The sequence below is a fragment of the Aspergillus flavus genome, chromosome 2 (genome assembly GCF_009017415.1).
Source record: "Aspergillus flavus chromosome 2, complete sequence".
NCBI lineage: Eukaryota > Fungi > Ascomycota > Eurotiomycetes > Eurotiales > Aspergillaceae > Aspergillus > Aspergillus flavus.
In genome coordinates this window covers 846,164-868,137 of record NC_092409.1, presented here as the reverse complement: position 1 = coordinate 868,137, position 21,974 = coordinate 846,164, and the positions used below count along the sequence as shown (strand labels likewise).

Sequence of the window (21,974 nt, the reverse complement as noted above, 5' to 3'; positions counted from 1 at the left end):
ATTAAATCATCAAAATCGATATCTGGATTTATAGAATAAAGCATGGGTACGAACCAGATCTAAATGCTGCCATAGAGCCTGGCTAATAGCGTAATAGGAGAGTCCGAGGTCTGTTATCCATCGCGAATAGCATGTTCTCACTAACATCATTGCCCAGTTCCGGTGTGCACTATGTGGTACCAGCTTCAACATCGCACGTATCCGGACCATCAATGAGCCCTGTTCAGCGGCGTGGTCCAATGAAGATCCACAACATTTTGTGTCCGCCCTCGACGAGGACGACGAAAAGAAATATGGGGACTGTTCCACTGCAGAGACAGGCTGTGTCTGGGCTATTCGCAAATGTGAGGATATCCGTACGGGAACTGATGAGCAGGACGCGCCCGAGTACAGATACCTGTTTTTTGATATGGTTGACGGCCAACTCCCCACGGTCGGACAAGCGGTGCCGATGGGTGAACCATTGGAGGAAAAGGCAGGCCGATTTGGTGTAAGAAGAGTACATCTTGAACATATCGCTGGTCCAGGATGTTGTTCTACACTGGGATATTCCGGGGCCGACATCTCTCTGGAGGAGATGCGAGGCTGCCAGACTGGGCAGGGTCTGGTCCACAACGATAGCGGAGACGAAGAGCCCTCGCCGGACGACCTGGAATGTGAAATTAACAGCGATTATTTCCTTTCGGGGCTTGTGGACTGTATGCCGTTTCCTGAAGTCGGGGGTGCGGGAGTGTCGCCCGCAAGACATCAGTATGATTGGATTGAACCGGCGGACCCCTTTGATGATGTACGGTCCCTCTGGATAATTACTGTTTCTGGTCATGCTAACGGTCTGTGTTAGTGGTTTGAACCCTATATGGCGGTGCCGTTCCATCCATGGTGTTTCGGGGTGTACATGAAACTCTGCAAGCTACGACTTGGCCATGTTGAAATCAACAAGCTTGTGGACTACTTTGACAATATCGAAAACTACCCGCTCCAGTACCGCGAGGAGCCCGATCCAGCCGTCCAGAAAGCCGCTGATGAAAACTGGGTCCATATAAGCGGTGATGAATGGCTCGCTGCGAATCCGTTCTACGTGCCCAAGCTTCGGGAAATCTTGGGGCGAGCAATGGATACTGGACCCTCATTCAGCCCCCAGGATGGCGCGTTTGAACCCCTTATCTCCATGGACAAGAATACGAGTGACCCGTTCGCTCGATTGCCCCAAGAAATACTAGATATGATTATAGACAACCTCTCTACGAAAGACATTGCATCCCTGCGCCTCGTCTCACGGAAATTCTACCAGCTCCATGTCTCACTCTGGTATCGCCTTATTCAAGAGGACATGCCTTGGTTATGGGAGGTTTGGTCAGATGAGAAGCCCTACTTCTGGGCGACGGTCACTGAGGGGGATATACAGCAGAATAAAGGGGAGACAAGGATTGAGTTTGGCGAGGAGAAGATCATGACACATACAATAAATGTTGATGAGCATTTGGCCAAATGGACAATGCCGATACCTGCACCTCGTCGAACGAATTGGTTTCTCTTGTATACGGATGTTAAGCGGCATTGGAGTAAATTGAGAGGCCTGTGGAACCGACGAAGGATATGGAATTATCAGCAGGGGTTAATTGCGTCGTTGAAGATGCATATCCTGAGCAGTGATGATCATACTGCGTGATCGCACTATATCATATTGTGTCGATATACACGTAAGTTATCATTTGAGAGAATGTATGTATATACCAGCTGATTCATGCTGAGACATAATCAGAAACGAACTGGAATTTGCTACGTGACTACACTATCTTGCTGGAACTAGTCCCAAACAACCTATACTTCAAGTGCACGAAGTGTAAATCCAGATTCTATAACATAGCAGGCAAATAAACCGGAGATATATATTTTGGGAAGCGGAGCATGCCTCCGGGGAGAACAAGCTTCAACTTCTCCTCCACGAAATAAAGATGAAAGTTCTTGAATGTCCCCATGAATGTTGAGTATCCAGTACCTCATGCACCCTTAAGAACCGTAGAAATGAGATAAAAGATGATCGACGCGAAACACGATCGCCAGAGGGCACAGGGCTCTAGGAATCGAAACAGATCCCGTTTGAGGTTAGCGCGCGTTGGTCTCCAGCCACACATAACGCCACAGCCAAGCCACAATGCCGAGCTATCTCGGTTGTTGTTATCATACACTGGCTACAAGAAAGTGTCGTGCCTGCTACATTTGGACGCCTGGCATTGATTCTAAAATTGCTGTTTAACTCGGTTTTGCTGCCCTCAAGGTTTGACGACGAGTTCATGGGCACGTAAACCGAAGGCACCGTGTTACAACCAGTTGAAAAGTCTTGCATAATGGCATTCACTGTGAAGGCTATGGAATTTTATCAAGTTCTTTCTATACGAGGGGGCCTTTTCCCATAGACATTAGTCTGACCAACTAAACTAAATAGGAAGGTTAGGCTGTATGCCCGGAATAGCAGGCTGTGCGCGCACGGAGAGCCGGGCTGTGCGCAGATCGCTACCCTTCATGTAATAACTGAGGCCAAAGCTTTCATGTTCCCTTGGCAGCAGGAGAGGGGAGCTGCCAAAGTACTGATCCCCAGCACCAGAAGAGGTGTCTTCCCATCAGCGCGATCAAAAAGTCACGTGGAGAATGGGGTGTCAGTATAACACCCTATATATGACGATACAGGTTTGAATTGTAGAGTGGGTAGGTAAATCTGCCATCATGAATGTTTCAACAGCTTCCCAAGTTCCTTTCTTGCCTTCACATGCACTTGATAAACAGCAGCTGAGACCAAGATTCGAGTGCAAAAACCCTAATATATCAGACCAGCCAATAGACCCGAAAGCCATCAGTTACCTCCCAGGAGAACCTTCTATCGGCCTGGAGGAAACCACGGTTAATGATTATCTTTCTAAAGAACTGAAAACATATCTTCTGGATGAGCTTTATGACCATCTGTGGCTTGTTGGGAGACGCTCCGGCCGGAGTATCGACGCCCTCCATGCACAAAGACTCAAAGGCCGGAGCGTCGTTCCCACCGAAGATCCCAGCCTTCATCTCATCTGGCATCGCAACCAGATTTACATCAAACCTATCCCAGTGTGTCTATTCAACTACACCTTTTGGGATATTTATCTAGGTCCAACAAAGGATAATAATTCTCCGACATCTTCGACCTTCGACCCCTCTATCGCCATGGGATTTTTGAGATCGTATGCCTTTCTCACGCCGCATCGCTTGGACTTTATCCTAGCAAAAGAATCCCACTTGATCCCCGACGATATTGACTGGATTGCCTGGTCCAAATTCATCCATAAATTTCGGGAATTAGGCGACGAACAGGTCGCACAACGATACCACTACGGCCAGCTGCGCCTCTCACGACTTAATTGGGCGGTTCGCATCGGTCGCCCGCAGCACGCCAACACACTATGGTTTTACCATCTCCCTCATTGGTCAATCACCTCGTATCTCTCCCAGGCTACTGTCCCACTTCTGTTCATTTTCGCTAGTGTCTCGGTCGTTCTCTCAGCTATGCAGGTGGCTTTGTCAGTGCCATCGGACAAAGGGTTTCTCCAGCGGCTAGAAGACGCTGGACTACCGCAGATGGAACTTACATTCTGGGCGTTCTCTATCTCGATCCTCTTGCTATCGGCGTTAATCTGGGTGTTACTTTTGGGGGTTCCTTTGGGTGCGTTGGCATGGCAATTGTCATGGGGGTTCAGAAAGAGAGAGCGCGAAAAGGGTGATCGTCTACTCAGCGCTTAGGTACGGGATGTGATAGGGCAGAAAACACCATGCAAACCTAATGAGCGGTGGGGTTATCAGCCTTGCAATGAACACGAACACGACCACATGATTAAGATTACTATTCCTATGCTGTCTTTATAGCACTCCAAAGGGCTTTCAAGCACAAGGTACTTAAGTAATCTCCAGTGTCGGACTGTGCAACGACAATGTGGGGCCGGCTTTACACATTCGTATTGCTCCTGCCATTCCTAGGGTTGCTGACTTACAACGAACTTATCAAGAACATCCCATCGCCAGTTAATCCAGATCAAGCTCATAAAGCAGGATTGGGGATCGTCCCCGCTCGAAATTATTCTTCCCTGGTCCATAAACGTGGAACTGAGTAGCTTTCCCTTGTAACTCCACACCTACGAATAGACTACAGCTAATATATCGTAGTATCGTCTTCGTTCATGGCCTCGGGTCGAATCCTGATACGACATGGAGGGCTAGAACATCGACACAAACGACAGGTGCATCAACAGAATACCCGTCATGGATTAGTGACTTTCTTCCAGATGATCTCAGTTTGCCAGACCATCAAGATGTGCGGATTTTCTTCTTCAACTTCGACTCATATTGGAAGAGGGACGCGGTCCAGACACGCCTCGCAAATATTGGTAATGACCTACTCGAGCACATCACCAACACCATGCGTCGATCGGAAGCAGTAGGTTTGGATCGAAGACCGCGTATTTTAAAACTGCAGTCACTAACGTGCACTCAAGGAGCAGCAGCGGGACCTGATCTTTGTGGGCTATAGTTATGGGGGATTGGTTGTCAAACACGCCCTTGTCCAGGCTAATGGGAATCAAAACTTTGCAAGTATTTCCACGTATACGAAAGCGATCCTTTTCCTGGGTACTCCACATCGTGGATCGAGCTTCAGCAAATGGGGTCGCATAGCTGCCCGTGCTCTTTGGCTGATTGGTTCAAGTCCATCTATGCTGGCTGAGGTCGAGTACGATTCAACCTTTCTATTAGACCTGCATACTTCATTTGAGGCAGCCGTTGGCGACAGAGTTCAGGTCTTCAATATCTTTGAACAGCGTCCGACTTTGATCCTGAGTGTTTGGTTCCTCAGATGGAGAGAATTTGTATGTTGCGAGTGCTATCATATCTAACTAGTCATACTGATAATGGCTGTAGTGTGTCCGCGAGCAGTCAGCAAAATATGGAGGGGTTAAAGTGAGAAATATTGGCCTCCCTGTCGACCACTCTGGATTGAACAAGTTTGGATCTCGGGACTCCAGCTACCAGACTATCTTGGCTGTCCTGATCAATACAATGAGTGCGAAATCTCCTAAAAGGCCGCGTCAGGCCCTGAACAAACAGGCGGAACTGTCGATCCCACTCCAACTACCAATGGTTAGGAACGACAGATTTACTGGCAGAGAACGTCTCTTACAACAGATACATTATTATTTACAGGAAGATTGCCAAGATATGCAGCAATGCATCGTCGCACTTTATGGTCCTGGTGGTATTGGAAAGACACAAACTGCGGCAGAATACGCCTATCATTATCAGCGGTGTTATACCTCGGTGTTTTGGATTGATGGGGCTAGTGAACATACTATCAGACAAAGCTTCTCTGTTGCTGCCGGACAAATCTTGAAAAGCTGGCGCAGATTGAATCATAATGAGACAGCCTATCAGATATTCGCCAAAGACTTTGGTGTTGAGGATTCAAAGACTTCCAGTACCCCAACTGCCGACCAAGCTGTCAAGGGAGTAATTGACTGGCTTTCTCAACTCGAAAACAATGATTGGCTCTTGATCTTTGACAATATAGATGACCTGGACTCATTTGATATCCGGTCTTATATGCCCAGCTCTCTACACGGGAATATCCTCATCACGAGTCGGCGGGCGGACGTCTCTGGTTATTGGAGGAGTGTAGAAGTGGAGAAAATGAGTGATAAAGAAGTTAAATCCTTATTGGCAAAAAGCTCTGGATTCTCCGGGGATATGAATGGTTTGTTTGAGTTATTACCTTCTCAATGCCGTTTGACTTGTTGACTTTGATTCTAGAAGAGGTCTCCCTAGAGCTGCTTCAGTTACTAGGACATTTTCCGCTTGCCATAGAACAGGCTGGCGCCTACATTTCTGTTCAGCACAAATTTCTGCCGCATGAGTCTGGCCTCTACTCTCAGGCGCTCCAGCGTTATATTCATGAATATCATTTGAATGCAGAGAGGCTCCTGAAGCACAAGCGGCCACAGTCAGTATGGGACTATCGAAATGACACAATACTTACTACTTGGGAAGTCTCACTGCGGAGAATTGAAATGGATATTCCAGAGGCTTCTGAGCTACTTCTTCTGTGTGGATTTCTGTCGAATAATGATATCTTCGAAGAACTATTCACGTATAGTCGATTTCAGCAATACAGTAAGTGCAGCCTCGACACCTGCTCAGCCACGTGACTATACTCATCGCCCAGATATACCACTCCAGGATCTAATGCATGTTCTCTCATCCTACTCGCTCGCCCGCTTTTCGGCAACAATGGATGCCATCACGATTCACCCCTTGATACATTACTGGGCTCAACAGCGCTTGCCACTGGAACGGAAACGCCGGCTCTCAGAAGAAGCCCTTCGCCTAATTGCTCGCGCTCTACGTCTAACAGAACAGAGCTATTCAGCGCAAAAGTATGCCTTGTTTGAAAGTCGAGTTTCATCTCATCTTCACGCCGCCCTCAAGAATGTTCAGAATCTGTCGGGGTCCTTGGAACCTGGAAACTCCTACGATCCACCCAGTGATATTTCTCTTCCACATACACTCTCAGTGGTGTACGCAATTACAGAAGGGTGGTTTCTTTGGATGTGGGCGGCTATCCTCGATATCAAGTTATTTTTCCTATCAATGCTTTACGAGGAAGAACAGGCCGAAAACGACATATGGTGGCTTGCATACAAGCTGACCATCGTTTTAAGAAGCCACACCCTGCATAAAAATACAGAACAACTATTTCGCTGGCAATTTGCAGAGGCAAGAAGAGTACTACACCCCAAACATCCGCGTGCGTTATATATCGCCGGGGATATTGCGTGGATAGTACTACTCCAGGGTCGCATCCAGGAGTCAAGAAAGTGGTATGAATGGGTCCTAACATCCAGACAAAGGGTCCAAGGCGAACAACATTATGCAACCCTTGGTGCTGTTATGGGTATAGCTACGATACTGGACAAAGATGGATCCCATGATGAAGCTCTACAACTAAGGATCATGGCATATGAAGGCCGAGCGGCTAGCTTGGGTATAGAAAATTCTTTGTCTCTTAATTCAGCCTATGCTATTGGGCAGCAGCTTTCCAATGAAGGGAAGTATGAGGATGCAGTCAAATGGTTTCAGCTCGTTTTTTATGCAAGAAATACAACATTGGGCCCTGACCATGCAGACACATTAAGAAGTGCCTGTCATATTAGTCACAGTCTTGTCCTACTGGATCGACACAGCGAAGCATTAGAATGGGACCAGATTGCATGGAAAGAAAGAAACAAGACATTAGGTCCTGACCATGAAGACACATTACAAAGTGCCCATGATATTGGGTATATTCTTTCCCTACTGGATCGATATAGTGAGGCACTGGCATGGAGTCAGGTTGCATGGAAGGAGAGACACAGAACATTGGGCCCTGATCATGAAGACACATTACAAAGTGCCCAAAACGTTGGTCAAAGTTTATTCCTGATGGATCGACACAGTGAGGCATTGGAATGGGACCAGATTTCATGGAAAGGAAGAAACAAGACCTTGGGCCCAGACCATGAAGACACATTACAAAGTGCCCATGATATTGGTTATGTTCTTTTCGTTATGGGCCGATATAGTGAGGCACTGGAATGGAGTCAGCTTGCATGGAGAGGGAGAAATAAAACATTAGGCCCAGACCACCAAGACACACTACAAAGCGCCCTTAATATTGGTGAGATCCTTCTCCCACTGCATCGCTATGGTGAGGCATTGGAATGGCATCAGATTGCATGGGTAGGGAGAAACAAAACATTGGGCCCTGACCATGAAGATACCCTGGCCAGCTCTCACAATATTGGAGAGAGTTATAAAGCTCTCGGTCAATATGATGAAGCGATGAAGTGGTTCAATTTGGCATTACAGGGTAGCCAGCGGGTATTAGGCATGGATCACGAGGAGACAAGAGTAACCATGAGAAGCATCGAGGATCTGGAACAGAAAAGAGGCAGGAATAAGTAAAGGTTTTGGGGAGGATTGTTACAACCAAGCACACAGCCGGCCATCCAACTAACTAGCGCGCAAATGCAACTACTGGTTTTCTGGATTCAGTGCTTCGTAGTCAATGGGATCAGACATCATCTCCAGAGCCGAACATTGGCCTTTGACGACGTTGGAAATTGTTGATATGGGGAAGATAGGAAGACGTCCATTGTATATATGCTCCTTATATATAAGGCCAAATTAGCGCGTACATATAGTTGCGGAAATGTCACTCCCACCTGTATGTCTCTACGGTTAATCATGCGGAAGAGAACTAGGAAGTTCACGCGACTACCAAGCACACTTCTCCGTATGAGCATGATCAAGTTCTCATCCCATTGGCTCTACCATAAGTAGTCTCTCGCATAATATAAGGGCATGTATCACTAGAGCCCGAAGGTCGCAAACGGATCCCACCACGAGCTTCTCGAATTTCCTGTATTGCCTGTGCTACCGGTACCACCCAGGCTTCCCCAGCTTGACCCAGATGACCCGGACTGGCCATTACAGCCAAGGTAAACAGCTATATCTCCTAGTCAGCTTCCTCCTAACACACAAAGGACATGTACTCATAGGAAGAATGGCACATAAAAGAAAAACACCTACATTTCGAGAAAAAAGCATAACTCTCCGCATTCTTCAAAGGCGTCTGCGAATCCAGACCTAACATATTCGAATACCCATACACCTCATACCCCAGAACACCCTTAGTATGACATAACTCGTGTAAACTCGACATCCGCTGATCCAGAACAGAGCAATCATCGGACGCCTGCGGCAGCTGGAAATATGCAGGACAAGTGCTCATTTGACCGCGATACCCGTCCTTACTGGCGTATCCCGTCTGCGTAAATGAACCCGACTGACAAGTAATGCTATCAGGCTGGCAGGAGTAGGTAGCGAGCCCACCTCCTTGTTGGGACGCCTCCTGGGCGATTTCTTCAAGGATCTCAGCGACATGATTTGTAGATGTTGAGTCGGTTGTTTTGAAGAATGTCTGGAAAAGAGATGTCACGTTGTTGGCGCGGATACTGGCAGCGGCTTTGGCGGCCATTTCACCTGCGCTGGTTACGGCTGCTTGGGCCATTTGGCTTTCGGAGGTGTCACATTCTACGAATACTGCGCGTTGTTTGAGTGTGTTTGCTGTGGTGAGGCTGGTGGTGGTTAATGAGAGGAGGAAGTTATTGTGATGCATTTTGAATTACTAAATCGCATTCAACCATGCACTGGATAGGAACAAGAAAGACATTATACGCCGGCAACCTGTAAGCTGGAAGATGCTGCTTATAATTCTTCTAAAAATTTCAGTGAGCAGCGAAAGCGTCCATTTTTGAGACGTTTTAAGATGTCTCACGCTTCTCTGATCGGCGATGTCGGGCGAAACTAGATTCAGGGTGATACATTCTATTCGAGAACATTACTTAACTAGTAAATATCCAAGCACTATAACACAATTTACCTAGGGTTACTGTTGCATGCGATCCATGTCTTATGTGAACTTTCACTTACATCAGTGGTTCTCATAGTAGGTCATCGACTGAAACAGGAAATCTTCCAGGACAACAGGTTCCGCATTATGTTGATTGATCTTATCAGCCATCGGCCAAATAAGGAAATAAGCATAACTTAGTATGACGCTACTAGAAAAACAAACCATCGGTATAGACACCGCGCGCCTTTTTGAATAATGTCCACGAATGTTTGGAATATCACGGTATATTCAGGGAGCGCACAGACCATAGGATTATCATAATCTCATAGCTGTTGTACATACATCAGAAGACCTTGATATCAACGTAAGCAAAGTAAAGTCTTGAGCTGAGTACTTTTCGCATCCTTCATACTTGCTCTTCGATTGTCCCCCATATACATAGGTATTCCTATCTTTGACTAGGCTACTATTATAGTAGCAATTAAAGATGGTAGCAGGCGATCTATTAAGGGGACCGACGGTCGAAGAGAATATAATACCCTCTAATAGCCCAATAGGCTGTCACCATAATATAAAAATAATAATGTACATGATTCCAAAATCATCAAATGAGTATAGCTTATAAACGAAGGGTCTGCGCAGAGCAGGATCCTCCAAGCGTTATCCCCTGATGTGACGCCTAATTAAAAGAACTCTAAGCACCGGTCCAAGAGTCCTGCTCAATGTTGATGGACTCGGCATGCCAGGTCTTACCACCGTCGGAGGTAGTGAAGCCGCTGGAGTTAGAGCCCTTGTAGAGGAAGAGAGTGTCGCCGAACTTCTCGTCCTCAGCGCTGAGGTGGATGGTGATGTTATTCCAGCCTGTTTAGGTCAATTTAATGTGGACCTCGCTTGAAACATATTCTGGAAGGACTTACTGTAGGCTTCGAGAGTTCCACAGTTGCCGGAGCCAGTGTAGCATTCGTCGCCGGAGTAGAGGTAAAGGAGCTCGGCATCAAGGTCTATAATTGTATATGTCAGATACTGGATGCGTGAGACATCAATGTGGCCAGGTTGAGGCTCACCGTCAGTTTCCTTGGAGATGACCTTGCCGTCCATGGTGACCGTCTGGTAGACTTTGCTGTTCTCAACGGTGACTTGTGACGTTAGTATTTGCACAAAGATGTCTCGATGATTATCGAGGATGTGGTGCTCACCCTCAAAGTCAACCTGTGCTCCGGTAGGGATAGTCACATAGGCCTGACCGTTCTGGCCGTCTATCATTTCATGTCAGCCTCGTCACCCAAATAGCACATTGGGGAGATACTGACTAGGAGTATAAGTGCTAGCAGCAACACACCATTCCTCAGCGGTAGCAGGGCAGCCCCTAATTCCATTGTCAGCCCTCGTCATCTACATTCCGTATATTTATGTACGTAAGGAAGTACACACTGAGACTCCTGGTCAGGAGACCAATTCAGCAAAGGCTGATACAAGTAGGAGCTGTCATCACCATTGGTGTGTTGAAGACCGATCCAAAGAGACACCCAGACCTGGTCGCTGGAGTCCTGCACCTCAACACCCTGGGGAACGGTAGGCGGCACGAGAGACCAGGTCGCCTTGGTAATGTGGGCGTTGGTTGCGGGACCGGAGTAGAACCCGTTACCGAAGGCCCAGGAGTCCTTGGTAGTGGCGGCAGCGCGCAGGGCAAGAGCCAAAGGAACGGCGGCGTAAGCAGAGCGCATTTTGTCAACAGTTAAGTAACAAGGGAAATTTGCTTACGATATGGCAAACCGGTCGCGCAAAGAAATGAATGAAGAGTGGCAGAGGAAAATAGTGAACGATAAGTTGGGATACTGAACTGGGAAAGGACAGACGCTATGTAAATACTTTCAAGGCTGAGCACCCTATGAGGATAACTTGATTGCCGGATGATTTGTCGGCATATTAAGCCAGGGGCAAGGTGGAGCCCGTTTTACCTATATGGCCCGTTACCGTAATTCTTGCTCTTTAGGGCTAAGCTTCGGCATAAAAACAAGCTTGTTTTAGCCCGAAACAACTAAGTGAGCTTGGTGATACCAGTGTGGGAGGCAAGTTACGCACGCAATGCCGACCCTCTTGAAGTAAAGATGTTTTGGATATCACTGGGGAATCGGGATACATCTGGCCGGATGACTGGACCTGGATAAGGCTGAAGTCTGAGTCTCATTTTCCATTTGCCATCTTTCCATCTATTGAAGAATATTAGGGTTTCCTCGTAGGTACTCAGCTCATAAGCCCCAAGGTATAGGAATCCTGAGGCTCGGGGATGAGGTTCTGTTGGGAATGGGTCTGTGTATTTCTGACGAAATGATCTAAGGTTTATAATGCGTAGTCTAGGTAAAGGACCTGTGGGGGCTTTTCGGTGAAGCTTTATTAGGACGACAGTGAGGTCAAACTCCTTGAGCTTGATTGTTCTGGAGCACCTATAACATCTCTGTACCTAGACGAACGCCCCACGTGCTTTAGAGCTGACTTCCAATAGCCTCGGGGGTCAACATATTAACTAAGATGTAATTGAAGGCTTATTAAGAGGCTACTAAGACCGAACCTTCCAGCCCGGCTGTGATTCGCCAAAAGTTGTTCACATGCATAAGTTTATACACTTTCCTGTCCAGTTATCCCACGGAGCACAGGAAGCCCGAGATGCGCACCAATAGCCCCACCATTTTTCCAAATTCCAGTAAAGGTTGGTCGTTAAGAGATTTAAACTCCTCTCACCCTGAATCGGGCTGTGGAAGAATTGTTTTTTATCCGCACAAAATGTTCTTTTATACCAGTGGGATGTAAACCCGAAGGAAAACAACTCGCACGTTATTAGCATGCTTTCTGAATATATAATTCCAGTTAGCCGTCGTGGCATATATCACAAGCCGGTCCAGTCTTTGAACCGTCAAAGTGCTGATGTAGCCATTGGAGTCTGGGCATGAAAGGGATTATGACCAGTACGCTTACCTTCAGACCATTTTAAACCACTGGGCTTTTATGGTCTGTTAAACCGAAAGGGGTTAACGACCCAAGTGGCTCAAATAAGATAGTATTGAAGAGAATAGAAAGAAAGCTTGACAATCATATAGCAAGTACGAATAGCTAGATACAAAATGCAGTTCAGCCTTTTCTCCGTAGTCCAAGGAGCTTCTGGCCTTGCAGCAGTACGCTATGACCAGCACAGCGATTTTCTATACAAATTGATGCACGCCATTGGACCATGTGCTAGCACATCAGCCTTTGCAACAGAAGGGCCAGTGATAAACCCTTTCACGTAGGCTCGACTAACGTAGGAACAGCAAATACCCGTTTCTCAAACCCCAGTTTCCTCGAACGAAGCAAACTCATGAGCTTCTAGACAAGTGGGTTGGTCTTCGAGATGTTGTTTACTGTGGAAGGGGAGGTTCGCTGCTACAAGTCAGTTGTCACATTAATATATGTAATGGATATCTGCCAGCATTATTACCTTAGCATATCCGCGAAAGATGCAACATTTTCGGCAGCAACCCCCTCGGAGCTGTGTGATAAAGAGGCTGGAGCAGCAATAGCTGCCCCAACTGCCGCAACCAGAATAAACAGAATATGCTGCATAGTAGCGATAGCCTGAGGTTTGAATGGAATAGCGCTTAGTGGGTTGCAGGCCGGGGTCAGGGGCTGATACGAAGGTAAGTGTGAACGTGTTGTATACGGATGCAGGCTGCCTCTTTTATATCCTGACAAAGCGGGGGGAAGAATAAGAAATGAGGTACAGGAACCTACACTGCTTTCGAAATCCTTATCACAAACTTATTTCGAAAGCCCACAGCCAACAAATAAAGATATGGTAGGGGGACCTCCTCTATGGATAGTAGACGCTTGTGCAGGATTAACAGATCAGCTTGAAGGCCTGCTTGACTGCTAGTGGCTCAAATAACCTCGCTGTAAGTATTCATCAACTCAATGCGTCGTTCATTCCATCCTTTATGTTTCATAATGTAGAGACTCTCCGTCTTTCTCAGAGCCATATTGGTCAACCCCTTTCCGACGTGTTACATGCATACAGTCGTCGTGTGCGCTTGGCATGTGCCAACGTCATGGTTCCTGATTACTGTCTATGTTTATTGTCAAATTGTGGTATGCATCGGCAGGTCACACAGGTTCTGTCGCTGATACGAGGCATCGAAACTTTAATGTTGAGCCTGATCTAGTGTAAGAAAATACATCTAGTTTTATTTCCACTTTAATGACAGCTTAGGCTACATAGCTTCCGAACTTCATACAATTTCGGTTTCTATTACGATCACTCATATGATTTTAGGTGACAACATGGAACGTCTAAGCATGCTTTGATTTATGACTTTACTGACAACTCAACAATTGATCTGGCTCTAGCAACTCCGGAATCGATACGGTATTGAAAGTTACAAGTTGAATCCTTTCTACGCATGACTCGTAATGCAGCGGTGAGCAGCCGACGATCGAACAATAACAATGGTGCATGTAGAGAGCCAGGTGGGACGCTTGGTGTGGGATCCATGTGGAGTGGAAGGGATTTAAGAGAGCAAGGCTAAGAACCTATGACATTCATTGCTCCGTGTATACTCGATTACTGGACCGAAAACTTACCCCAAGTCTGACCGTACGGATTAGGTCGCGGTTCGAAGGACAACAACAAACCAACGATGTTTTTGTTTTGATGTGTGTTTTGACCTCTTTAGCTGCCTTTTAGACTTCACACCTACATTAGCATGGGTTAGTGCCATTACTACCTCCACTAACCCTTGCTAATCAGAGTTCATTGGTAGAATCGTGGCCACGTAGCCGAGCTTTGACATCATCATGCTATTCTCAACTTCCTCGGTGAAGGGCAACTTGGGCAAGTTGCTAAGCAGGTGAATATAACCTCCATAATCAGTAATGAGTAAAAGAAAGAAGGAAGAAAAGAGGAAACCCATGAGGGACAGATAAATGAGTCGTCATGGATATTTCATAGGAGCTACAGATTCGGACGTCGGGTCTATCTATATTCTGACGTGCATCTTCATTATTGTTGATTTATTTGTCTCTTTCGCTTGACGCCGTAAGCAGGAATACCTTTGTTCTGTTTCACATAATGTTCTGAATCATAATAGATAATCGATTATAGGCTTGCTAGTCATGGCCAGACTGGATCGTCTATGGCATAGCTAGCGTGCCCTGTACTTTATCCATCTAGGAAAAATGCTCACTAGTGGAGGGTTAGGATCTTGTTGATACGTTTCCACGGCTGAGAGCCGCATAGAAACCTAGCGCACAGGCCTATCAGGAGTTTACTTGCCAGCAGGGGTCATAGCGGGTTTCAACGGCCGAGCACCTTCATAGAACCAATCTAGGATTGGACCACGTGGTACCCCCGTACGATTCCAAAATGTATCGAAATTAACCTTTCTATAGCCGCCCAGTTTAGAGTTCCAGGAGGACGGCCTCGACGGAGGACCGAGAGCTTGGGACCGGGTCCGCTTGGAGACTCACGATGGGTCCTTTCTTTGTTCTCTCGGCGTTCTATGATGCTGGTAGCTAATTCTTGGCATAATAACGCAAAAGCCGAAAGAACCAATAGAAGTCAAGTTAAGCCATGGGCGCTTACGAAGACTTTCCAGTCGCGTTTGCTCAAACCTGATAGGTCTTCTCAAACTCTCGGATATTACAGTCCGTGTCACCGCAAAAGGTGTTTCTCTGTGTATTGGAGGCAAAAGTGAAAGGATTACAGGTGCTCATTCCTGTCGCTCTGGGTTACAACATCCATAAGTCACTGTTTGTAGCTGTCTATCAGTCGACATGCCGAATACGTCATTAGCTTCTTGGGCTCAATCATACTGTTATTTTCCGCTGTAAGTTGATTTCAAACTCTTATGATATTCGTCCCCCACATAAGCTATGCTTGTTTAGCCTGGTACCGGTGTTGGGCGGCACGATTTCTATTCCTACCCAAATTCCGTGCAAACGCACCGGAAATAGTTAGTCTTGTGTCCGGAGACGCTATCGATCGAAGACTTGTTGAGCTGGATTTGCATCAGTATTCGTATTGTCCTTCCTTTCCTGTTCCGGAGAGTAGAGTTGACGAAAGTGTCCGTAGCAACATGACCTCGAAAATCGGAGGAACTAGACAGTGCATTGTTGAAACGTATGAATATCTCGATGTTTATACGGGTAGAAAAGGGAACATGGAGGGTCAAGGCTTGTCACAGTAATGTATCTTAACTGTCTAAATTTTTTTGGCTTTGTGAGCTGTGCGGGTGATTTTTATATAACAGGTATGCGTACATGTTCAAAGCAATAAGATGCACTTGAGCGAGGATTGATCTGATAAACACCATTGGTTAGATTAATATATGAGCGACCCCAGAAGGGACTTGATTTTGTTGATGAAACTGGAGTCACCATTGTCCGTTAAAGACTGGATTGACAAAGGGTTGTTTGCGTTGTAGATGTCTCGCCCGACTGATATCCAAGCAAATTCTGGTCGGATGTTCTGGAAGCCTGGCATATGTTCTTGACTCGGATATCTGTCCGTGATTCGAAGCGGGCTGAGGTATGGTCGAGGTATATAAGACTCATGTGTTTACGGTTTCTTTTCACACGGAATACATCATTGCATCGAGGTTTTTAGCCAGCTTGATCGATCGTTCCATGATGTCGAACTCATACTGAGTCAAATTCCTCGCTTCACCTCCCTTCATACAGCTCATATCCTCCTTGCGAGCACCCTTTTCCCATTCGGCGTCAATCATCCAGTTTGTATGAACTTCATACTCGTTCGTCATGCTGCTCTTTCCTTTGTTCTTCAGCATACTCCCATTATACCACAGGAGTCTATCCTTTGCATCAACATGAGCGATGACGAAACTGCACACCTTGTGCCTGCCCCTACTATCCACTTGTTCCCAGCCAACAATACCACCGTAGTGGGCTGAGAACTCATAGGAAGCACCTGTGAGCTCCAGACCAAGCCACCACGTCTCCTTGTCCCCATATGTCATCTTATACGTAACCTCTTCGCGCACATCATACGAGTTCTGCCAGCATATGTGGAACAGTGCGACGAGGATGTCCGTTCTGCTCTTGTCAAGGACGACTAGACCTGAGTCACCTTCTTCGGCATAATTCTCGGTCCAGACGAGTGACTTGTTCAACGCAGCACTTGGCTGTCGAATTTGACTCCTATACCACTCGTTGCGCTCTGGAAACACATCTTTCCAGAGCAGTCGGTCATGGAATAATAAAGCCCCACTTCGAACAAATGCTTCATGCTCAAGCAAGACTTCCGGAGGTTGGAAGAATACAGCGTCGGCGTCGACTAGGATAATACGTTCGAAACGTGAACCCAAGGCTGCAAAGGCCTTAACGGCCCAACCACCCGTCTGCAGATGGAGTGTTGAGTCATCGAAAATGGTGAGGATGTCGAGAAACTCAAGGGCAGGGCCTGATTCCACGGTGCTCGATAAACGGGCCCTATCATCCGGGCTAAGATCCTCATCGCCCGCATAGACGATTTGAATGGGTAGCGTCGTGTTTAGAACCGAGCGCAAAGTACCAACGAGGTGGGCAGCGAAGCGGAGAGTATGATTGCTGGTTGGGATGACCACACCAGCTGAGCCTGGCTCAAAAGACGCCCGGAGATCCGCTACGGGTTTATGGGCAGCATTTTGCCCCTTAGGACTTTTGAGAAACGGGTATAAAGAGACGGCCACTCTCTCTGTAGCGTTCAATACCAAGTTCTTGCTCGTTGGGTCTGCGGATCGGTCAGCCAGTGTTATCCAGTCGCGCAAGACTCGACTTCGCTGTCCTAATTCGCCGAAGCGCTCTTTATACGGTGGGTGGATTGGATAGTCAATAAAGTATTGCGCAATGTGCTCAATCAAAGTGGCGTCAGTAATGACGGGGCTAACATCTATGTTGGTAGTATTATCGGCAACATAGGTTGGGTCAGTCACGATATGATTTACAGGCTCAGGCACAACTACTCTCGAGGTAGTAGCCTGCAGTCGCGGGGAGTATAAAAAGAATAACGTGAGCACTGCAGCTGCAGCAACCGCAGTGATGCCAATCCAGGCTGGTCGAAGGCCTCGCGGGGCCAGAAGAGAGATCATGGTCCGCGAGAGCCGGCGTGTCGGGTCCACGTAAATCAAAAACTGTCGGGTGAAAATTTTGACAGTGAGATATAAGGATACACGAATTTACGTAGAAAGCCTTCCGTCAGCGTGTTCTAGCGAGCAACGAAAATGCGACCATTTTAGCTTGATAAAAAGTAACATGCCTTAACTGAACGATTGCGGTAATGGTCAGGGGGTAGGCTCCCGGATTAACCAAGACTACGCAAGCCGGAGGCTGATAACAAGACTGATTGTACGCAATTTTACCATCTCGCTAGTGGATTCCAGCCCTATGTGATTGGCGCAGGCTGTGAGTAGCGGTCATTAGCTCCTAGTAGTGGCAACCAGAATCCACCGTTCTTGAAGGATGACGATCCTGGCCTACACATTATATTTGTACGGTACCACAATATATCAACATTATTAATGATAGGAACTCGGCCCTATCTATTTCAGTATCGCTGTTCCACTTGTTGTGCCTTCAGTTTACTGTGGCCCTTTTATAACGCAGTCCGTCGTCTTCACGTATCCAAGCTTTTCGGGATACGGGTGCAAATTCTACCATCGGGAGTTTAATCCATTTAGGCCATTCCGCCATTCCTGATTCGGCGTATGGATCAGGTTACTAATTACATTGTCAATCATTAGATAATTGTGGATAATAAGACATACTGCTGCTGCGCCTCGAACTTCTGGGAGATGGGGGCCAGAAACATGCAGTTCTTATTTTAGGTCAGCTGATTACTAATTACTTATTTGTAGCTATGCAACTTCCTTCAGCCAGCTTTTCATGCTGATGAGGATTTTCCTGAAGCTGGACGGTGGATCTGATCGGAAACCATACCGGTATGCCAAGATGGCTAGGGCTGCGACGGAGGCATCCATCACCTGATATAGTAAGCAACGCATTCCGGAGATCGCGTGACCTTCTCACGTTCTCTCACTTAAGATATATAGCTGGGGAAAACCATTTTTACAGGTATATCTATTTCCAAATTCTGCCTTATATATACAGAGTTTATATACAAATTAAGGGCGTTTTGGTGATTCTTATACTTCACGCAGCTTTCCATATCGTTTTCCCACTAGGAGAGGCGCAACTTCATCTTTAGGTGCAAATCCAGCCAATCTCACATCCGCTATGGGGGATCCGAGGTCGTTTGGCCCCATGTCCAACCTGGGCCTATCTGGCTGAACCAGCTCTCCAAACTGAACCTCGAGGTTTTTGAGTTCAGCGGACTCGTTATGATTTCCTCCCAAGCAACCTCCTCTCGCTAGCTGATCGAGTTTGTAGTTTCCCCGTGTCGTCATTGCGACTTGTAGGAACCCATTATCTGTGGCTGGAACACCATTCTTATGTAGTGACCAGTAGCCCAAAACTGCCAGTGGCAGAGTAACACCTAGGGAGAGGAAATATGGCAAAAGAAGGTTCAGCGGCCGAGACCACACATATTGTGTCTGTAGATCCTGTCGAGTCACATTTACTGAAGTTGGCCAGAGCTGGAAATGGTTGATTGCGCTGAGGGTGACGTTCGCCAGCAATGAGTTAAGGATTTCCTCGTTCACAGTGAATAACTTGTACCATGTGGTGAGAGTTCCCGCCCATGAATCGCTGAACCCGTTAAATAGACGGGTAGATTGGACGAGAACATTGTCTTTCATTACTGTTTGTTCAGTTAGTGAACGGGCAAATACAATCTTGGCAATATTAGCACTTACATTGCGTTGAAAATACTGCCTCCTGTGAGATTGGTTCGAGTGAGTTCACACCATATACCATTGCCCATACATCTCCAGATATGCCTTTGGTCATTGCCATAATTAGTGTCATAATATTTCGATCACGGATTGTGTCGACAACAGCTTGTGTCATATTATTTTTGGAAAAATAGAATTTCTCATCCATTGACACTAAGTCATGCACGTCTCCTATGGTGACAGTTGAGGACTGCTCGCCGTTGTGGAATCTCTGAACGACATGGTATTTGGCCCGACGAGGACTACATGTCAGTATATGTGACACGTATTCAAATTGAACGGTGTCTGCGGAATCATTCCGAACCCAATTATATACCTCTGCATTCTTCATTTGAAAATTTTTCAGAAGGGGGTTAAGCTTTGGGTTCGCATACGGTCTCACGGTCCAGTTGCTTTCTAGCGCAGAGAACCAGGCAATACTCCTGTTGAACGGCGGACTAACCTTCTCAACATCAGTATTGTTGCAGCTTAGGTATGGCCCATCGAAAGAAAACTCATAGGAGCAATTCATTCCGCAGGGCGAGCTCATTGCCCGTGGTTCGCCGTTTACGATAGTTTGTGTAGCCAGCTGGTAGATAACAGGTTTGATCTGCAGCCCCATACCCGCAAGGGTCACCTGTTCAGCACGGAGTACCTGAGACGTAGTCAGTAACATTCTCGTCCCAGTTATTCGATAAGAGGAGGGCTCTACCTCAACGTAGTCAGTATCATTCTCCTCTCGCCAATTATTCGAAGCGAGCAAGACTAATTCCTTGTCCTTCATGATTGTCGTGTTACCTCCCCAAGTCTACGTTGAGTACAGATTCACGATTAAATGAGCGGTTCACAATATGGGTTTAGGGTACTGACCTCTGAGAGATTCATACCAGGCATTTGAGTCTGGAATACCTCATGCGTCCTCGTCGTACTCCTGACTGTCATTGAACTTGAGGGGAAACTCATCACGATTGGAACAGCCCAGAGGACCATTGTAATAATAGCTAATAACCATCCCTTTTGAAGTACAGTCAAGGAGAAGAACGACGTTGGGCTTCCTCTCATAGTATAGAGAAACTCCAAGGTTTCAAGCCGCATGGGAGAGACTCGAACAAGATGCCAGAAATACTGTGTAAACGCCGCTGCTAGGCAAATCCGAATACAGAAGCTGATTATGTTGGCCACAATAGTTGAGGCGGCCGTGACCTGGCTTTGTGATGGGATGTTTGGATCATTTTCAAGCTTTCCGTCGAGATAGTGGAAAACTACTGTATGAGTGATAGCTAGTGCGAGGGCTACGGGTAAGTGTTAGTATCTTCTATCAATTCAACTGCATGGGCTGAATATGTCCGTACCTAAGGAAAAACTGCCACAGAGGATGAGCGTGGTTTTCCACCCAATACCCCATTGACAGATATGGTCCTGTTTCTGCGTGGAATCATCTAAGTCGTGTACTACGATCGGCGCCTCCGACTGAGACGGGTATTTACCCAGAGGAACTCCATTCGCTGCATTGGCAGCTTTGTAACGAAACCACATACCCCGTAAAAGAAATCAGGTTCTTGAGGATTTCGCGTTTCCTAAGCTTTTTATTCAAACGCTACAGACTTATGAGGATTCCTCACCCCTTTTACAAGCATGATGTTAAGATTTAGCCGCCAGGGTATCTGACAGTTTAGGCGATCGACCTGTCACCGCTGCATCTTTCTGGGCGGCAAACTGACATGGTGGAGTGTGCTGAAACGCTTGTGCTGGGGGCTAATTGCTGATCCTTTGCCTCTTTAGTTGTCAGAAGCTATAATTGGCTTGCATGACAAAGATCCATTGGCATGACCAAGGTATGAGCATATTCCTCTGGATGTTGAAAACCGCTACAGAGCGGCTACCTATCAGCATCTCCATATTTTTCCTGGCCATGACAGAGGTGACTAGCCGCTATCACCGTTGCATCGAGAGTCCGACCTCAAAAACTTTTGTCTGCTTGGCAGCGCTTACCCACTGGACGCTCGAGCTGATCAGATTATCGGAATGCTGACCACGGCGCTTAACATCCTGATAAATGTTGATCTGCCCTAATCTCTGGTCCATAATTGGCTTTGGGCTGCAGAAAGGTGGGGCCTACAAATGCCAGAAAAAGAGAAGTCGCCGACTCTGCAGAGCAGATTTCTCACGTGATGTGGCGCACTTTCCCGATAATACGGTTTTCGAACGGTCACGTGTAAGGCCCTACCACAAATTAGAAAATTATGTGGGGAATGTCTATAAGGCCAACAGACCTACTGGAGGTTATAGAGCCCAGAGGTTTGGTTTGGTATATAAAACATATTGAGTTCATTATGCTTACATACAAGAATTAAGCAAGTCTTCTTATGTGTACGCGCCCGGGATAAGCATGATCTCCTCGCTGTCTGAGGTATCCACTTTCCTAATCCAGCGTCATTTCGGTCCAACACCCGGCTTTCTATAATACAGCATAGGCTACAGAGTCAAATATGAGACTTGGTATTATTGGAATGTGAATATTTAGACAACAACATAACGATGGCTGTCTTGTATGAAGCTCAATAATTTTCTGTTGGTAGCAAGGTTTATACGAGTGTGCACTGATCTAACGATCCAAAATATATATAATATGTACACTCTAGTATAAGAGT

At 46.6% G+C, this 21,974-nt stretch overlaps 7 protein-coding genes across 7 annotated transcripts; 3 read left to right on the top strand and 4 right to left on the bottom strand.

The window, feature by feature from the left end:
- Positions 1-151: 151 nt before the first annotated feature.
- F9C07_2054463 (uncharacterized protein) lies at positions 152-1,669 on the top strand (the record flags this gene model as incomplete). Its single annotated transcript, XM_041290554.2, has 2 exons — positions 152-787; positions 842-1,669. Coding segments are annotated over 2 exons (1,464 nt in total), but the record flags the coding sequence as incomplete, so codon positions are not given.
- A 1,055-nt stretch (positions 1,670-2,724) lies between these two features.
- Positions 2,725-3,771, top strand: F9C07_9704 (uncharacterized protein; the record flags this gene model as incomplete). The annotated part of the gene is made up of 1 exon (XM_041285143.1): positions 2,725-3,771. One exon carries the CDS (start codon positions 2,725-2,727, stop codon positions 3,769-3,771), a length of 1,047 nt encoding a protein of 348 aa, XP_041142148.1.
- Positions 3,772-3,865: 94 nt separating this feature from the next.
- F9C07_1183598 (putative eukaryotic translation initiation factor 3 subunit) lies at positions 3,866-8,074 on the top strand. Its single transcript, XM_071507707.1, has 6 exons — positions 3,866-4,135; positions 4,192-4,462; positions 4,521-4,889; positions 4,942-5,770; positions 5,827-6,186; positions 6,239-8,074. Exons 1-6 carry the CDS (start codon positions 3,960-3,962, stop codon positions 8,014-8,016), a joined length of 3,783 nt encoding a protein of 1,260 aa, XP_071363548.1. The 5' UTR covers positions 3,866-3,959; the 3' UTR covers positions 8,017-8,074.
- A 510-nt stretch (positions 8,075-8,584) lies between these two features.
- F9C07_2099199 (uncharacterized protein) lies at positions 8,585-9,232 on the bottom strand (the record flags this gene model as incomplete). The annotated part of the gene is made up of 1 exon (XM_041285138.2): positions 8,585-9,232. The coding sequence occupies one exon, from the start codon at positions 9,230-9,232 to the stop codon at positions 8,585-8,587; it is 648 nt and encodes a 215-aa protein (XP_041142146.2).
- Positions 9,233-10,009: 777 nt separating this feature from the next.
- F9C07_2276907 (uncharacterized protein) lies at positions 10,010-11,397 on the bottom strand. Its single transcript, XM_041290547.2, has 6 exons — positions 10,901-11,397; positions 10,780-10,835; positions 10,666-10,725; positions 10,534-10,605; positions 10,387-10,470; positions 10,010-10,330 (listed from the first exon to the last, which is right to left on the bottom strand). The coding sequence occupies exons 1-6, from the start codon at positions 11,191-11,193 to the stop codon at positions 10,164-10,166; spliced, it is 732 nt and encodes a 243-aa protein (XP_041142145.1). The 5' UTR covers positions 11,194-11,397; the 3' UTR covers positions 10,010-10,163.
- A 4,356-nt stretch (positions 11,398-15,753) lies between these two features.
- Positions 15,754-17,811, bottom strand: F9C07_1183524 (mannosyltransferase putative-domain-containing protein). The gene has a single exon (XM_041285137.2). The coding sequence runs from the start codon at positions 17,581-17,583 to the stop codon at positions 16,069-16,071; it is 1,515 nt and encodes a 504-aa protein (XP_041142144.1). The 5' UTR covers positions 17,584-17,811; the 3' UTR covers positions 15,754-16,068.
- A 52-nt stretch (positions 17,812-17,863) lies between these two features.
- F9C07_1183159 (uncharacterized protein) lies at positions 17,864-21,119 on the bottom strand. The gene is made up of 5 exons (XM_041290546.2): positions 20,676-21,119; positions 20,194-20,615; positions 20,036-20,131; positions 19,306-19,978; positions 17,864-19,250 (listed from the first exon to the last, which is right to left on the bottom strand). Exons 1-5 carry the CDS (start codon positions 20,857-20,859, stop codon positions 18,637-18,639), a joined length of 1,989 nt encoding a protein of 662 aa, XP_041142143.1. The 5' UTR covers positions 20,860-21,119; the 3' UTR covers positions 17,864-18,636.
- Between the last annotated feature and the right edge of the window lie 855 nt (positions 21,120-21,974).